A 4,239-nucleotide genomic window follows, 5' to 3' on the forward strand; every position below is an offset into this window, starting at 1 on the left:
ATATGTATATATAGGAGTGTGTATATGTGTATGTATTTATATACATAACTTAGCCCTATGAACTTTCTAAACATTCTGACCAAGCCTAGAGGCACATCCAAGTACCTTAATTTTATCTACCAAATACTACTGTTCACAGAAGGGATGGAAGTAACATGTGGGGTACTCTGACCTCTTGACTGAAACAGCTGTAAGAAACTGTTCTAATTTCTATATTCTAATAATTACTGGTATTTTTATATATGCAAAGCATAACCTATTATACATGTATGTATCATCGTCATCGTTTAAAGTCCGCTTTCCATGCTAGCATGGGTTGGACGATTTGACTGAGGACTGGCGAACCAGATGGCTGCACCAGGCTGCAGTCTGATCTTGCAGAGTTTCTACAGCTGGATGCCCTTCCTAATCTCAACCACTCCGAGAGTGTAGTGGGTACTTTTACGTGCCACCGGCACGAGGGCCATTCTGGTGTTATTGGCAACAGCCATGCTCAAGTGGTGTTTTTTACGTGCCACCTGCACAGAAGCCAGTTCAGCAGCACTGGCAACGACCTCTCTCGAATGTTTTTTTCACATGCCACCGGCACAAGTGCCAGCAAGGCGATGCTGGTAACGATCACGCTCGAATGGTGCTTTTTACGTGCCACCAGAACAGAAGTCAGTCAGCTGCTCTGGCAACGATCGCACTCGGATGGTGCTCTTAGCGCTCCACTAGCATGGGTGCCAGTCATCGAATTTGATTTCGATTTCGATTTCACTTGCCACAACAGGTCTTCGCAAGCAGAGTTTAGTGTCCAATGAAGAAAAGGTACGCATAAGTGGGCTGGCTACATCCCTGGCATAGGCCACAGGTTATGTTCTCACTTGGCTTGCAGGGTCTTCTCATGCACAGCATATTTCCAAAGGTCTCAGTCACTTGTCATTGCCTCAGTGAGGCCTAATGTTCGAAGGTCGTGCTTCACCACCTCATCCCAGGTCTTCCTGGGTCTATCTCTTTCACAGGTTCCCTCAACCGCTAGGGTGTGGTATATTTTCACACAGCTATCCTCATCCATTCTTGCCACATGTCCATACCAGCACAATCGTCTCTCTTGCACACCACAACTGATGCTTCTTAGGTCCAACTTTTCTCTCAAGGTACTTACACTCTGTCGAGTATGCACACTGACATTACACATCCATCGGAGCATACTGGCTTCATTCCTTGCGAGCTTACGCATGTCCTCAGCAGCCACGGCCCATGTTTCACTGCCATGTAGCATGGCTGTTCATATACATGTGTCATACAGTCTACCTTTTACTCTGAGCGAGAGACCCTTTGTCACCAGCAGAGGTAAGAGCTTTCTAAACTTTGCCCAGGCTATTCTTATTCTAGCAGCTACACTTTCAGAACACCGTCCCCAGCTACTAACTTGGTCACCGAGGTAATGGAAACTATCAACTACTTCTAGTTTTTCTTCCTGGAATGTGGTGGAAGTTGTTTTCTGCACATTTACAGCGTTTATTGGTCCTGAGCATCTGCCACATACAAAAACTATCTTCCCAGTTTGTCTTTCTTTGATATTGCTGCACCTCTTATGTGTCCATACCTTACACTGGATACATCTTATAGAGTTTCTACCTACACCTTTTCTACAGATTGAGCAGGGCCATCTACCTGAAGGGATTTGTGGTTTGTCTGCCTTCCTACCTATTTGGACTTTGGTTTTAGCTAGGTTGACTCTAAGGCCCTTCAATTCTAATCCTTGCTTCCCCACTTGAAACTTCTCCTCTTGTTCTGATAGTGACGCAAGGTCATCAGCATAGAGGAGCTCCCAGGGGCATCCTGTCTTGAATTCCTCTGTTATTGCCTGGAGGACTATGATAAATAGGAGGGGGCTGAGGACTGAACCTTGGTGGACCCCTACCTCTATCCGGAATTCTTCACTGTATTCGTTGCCAACCCTCACCTTACTGACAGCATCCCTGTACATGGTTTGCAGAGCTCTCACTAACCATTCATCTATCCTTAGTTTCCTCATTGACCACCAGATAAGGAATTGGGGGATCCTGTCAAAGGCTTTCACTATGTCAACGAAAGCCAAGTACAAAGGTTTATCTTTGGCTAGGTATTTCTCCTGCAGCTATCTTACCAGAAATATAGCATCAGTGGTGCTTTTCTGTGTCACAAACCCAAACTGCATCTCATCTAATCTAACTCTTTCCCTAATTAGTTGGGCTATGACCCTCTCTGTAACCTTCATTACCTGATCCAACAACCTCTGTAATTATTTGTATCTAAAGCGTCACCTTTACCATTGTAGTAGTTGACTATGATGCTGCTACACCAGTCATTGGGTAGGACTCCTTCGTGTATCACTTGGTTAACTATATGGGTGACTAGGCTATAGCCCACACCACCGGATAGTTTAAGCATCTCTGCAGTGATTCCTGATGGGCCAGGGGCTTTCCTGTCTTCATACTCTTAATTGCATTATCTACCAAAGTACTGTCATTTCGGATAGCTGGTCCCTCTTTTGAGTCGACAATCGACAGACTCTCTTTCTCCCATTCATTCTCTTTATTGAGCAACCTTTGATAGTGGCATCTACAAACCTCTCTCTTTGCAGCCTCGTTTAGTGCAAGTGAGTCATCATCCATGCAAACACATTTCTCTCCTATGACATCACAATTCTCTCTCACACACTGTCTTGCAACACGAACTACCTCAAGTCTTTGGTCCTCATGGCACAGAACATTGGCAATTTTTTTCTTATCTGCTTCCCCTCTGGATAAATAAACCTGTCAGCTAGCTTCCCTTCTGGCAGTCTGATACAATTCCCTGCTACTACCGTTCTTCCAGTCCTTCCAAGCCTGTTTCTTTTGTCTAATAGCCCTGTCAACAACATTGTTCCACCACCATGTTATTTTGGATTGAGAGGGGACTTTGCACCATCCACAGATCTGGTCAGTGGCCCTCAGCAGGTTGTCCCGTAGAAAACTCCAGTTGTCTTCTACACCGTGTGAAGCTATATCCCCTTCTATTTCATCAAAGGCTTCAAGTAATATGTTTCTAAATCTCTGTCCATTCGCAGGTTCTTTAGCCTCCAGACCCTTCTCCTCCAAGCTTGTCGTCTTCTGGGCATCCATTTAGCCCTGATACTGAAGTCGCTAACTACCATCCTATGTATATTATTATAATTGTTTAAAATAAATAAATAGACATAATATAATGTCTAACAGTTGATGAATACCACCTCTTGATCCCCTCCATTTTCTTCTTGCCCCATAAATTAAGGGTGAACCAACTTTTTACCCTTGCCCATTTATTACATTCAGTAGTGTAATTGCCAAGCAATAAACAACACTTTTATATTAATAATTGGGTATTCTACCAGCAATATAGTGATAGATATTATCCTTTAGTTTGTTGTATTCACAACCTCTAACTCTCTTGGAATTATATATATATATTGGTTTTGTTTTCCTTTCTTTCAGTTTCTCTTGCAACACCAGATGGTAGCATGAAATTTGTCAAGATAAAGCAAGAAGTAACTTTTAAATGTCCTATTGCAAATGAAAGCATTACAGTCTGGATACTCAGATTATATCAAATTAGTAGTCCTGGTTGGTTACCTGTTAAAACTCAAGACTTTGAAGCAAATGTACTTCCTGGGAAAGTCAACATCTTGAACATCACACTCCTTTCACATGGAGAGATAACAACTATTTGTAAGAGCACTAACAAGGTGATGAAATTTAAAGCAATAGCACTATATAGTAAGTACCAAATAGTAATCATTTTTATATATTTTTCTGTCCATATTAAGATATAATGATCAAAGACAAAATATATTTCTGTAAAAACTAACTTTGAGATTCAGTCAATTCACAAAATTTGATAGTTGTGACTAAGAATTACTACAAATAATATTTTAATATTCATAACTTACTTCCTGATATTATTCCAGTAATATTGAAATGGCGATATTATGGCTAAGGTTATATGTTTGATTTGCAGAAGAGAGACTTAGTTACTATTATGTTATCCATAAATTGTTTTTAGTGTGATGAAATTAACAATTGATAATTGTTCTAAAAATTTGAGAAGTATAATATTTTAATGCATTAAACCTCATCTTTAGGGTGTACAGAGGTTGGATTTCTGATTATCAGCAAATCATTCCTCAATATGCACACATGCATGCACATGTGCATACACACACATGCACATACATGCATACATTATATATATATA

General features: G+C 41.1%; 1 protein-coding gene across 1 annotated transcript in view; it reads left to right on the forward strand.

Moving 5' to 3' along the window:
- Nucleotides 1–4,239, forward strand: part of LOC128247864 (uncharacterized) — a 29,226-nt gene that overhangs the window by 7,413 nt on the left and 17,574 nt on the right. Inside the window, exon 2 of the mRNA XM_052968045.1 lies at nucleotides 3,480–3,761. Within this exon, the coding sequence (XP_052824005.1) occupies nucleotides 3,480–3,761 (282 nt within the window). The remainder of the gene's footprint in view (nucleotides 1–3,479; nucleotides 3,762–4,239) is intronic.

Source organism: Octopus bimaculoides, chromosome 5, assembly GCF_001194135.2.
Source record: "Octopus bimaculoides isolate UCB-OBI-ISO-001 chromosome 5, ASM119413v2, whole genome shotgun sequence".
Lineage (NCBI taxonomy): Eukaryota > Metazoa > Mollusca > Cephalopoda > Octopoda > Octopodidae > Octopus > Octopus bimaculoides.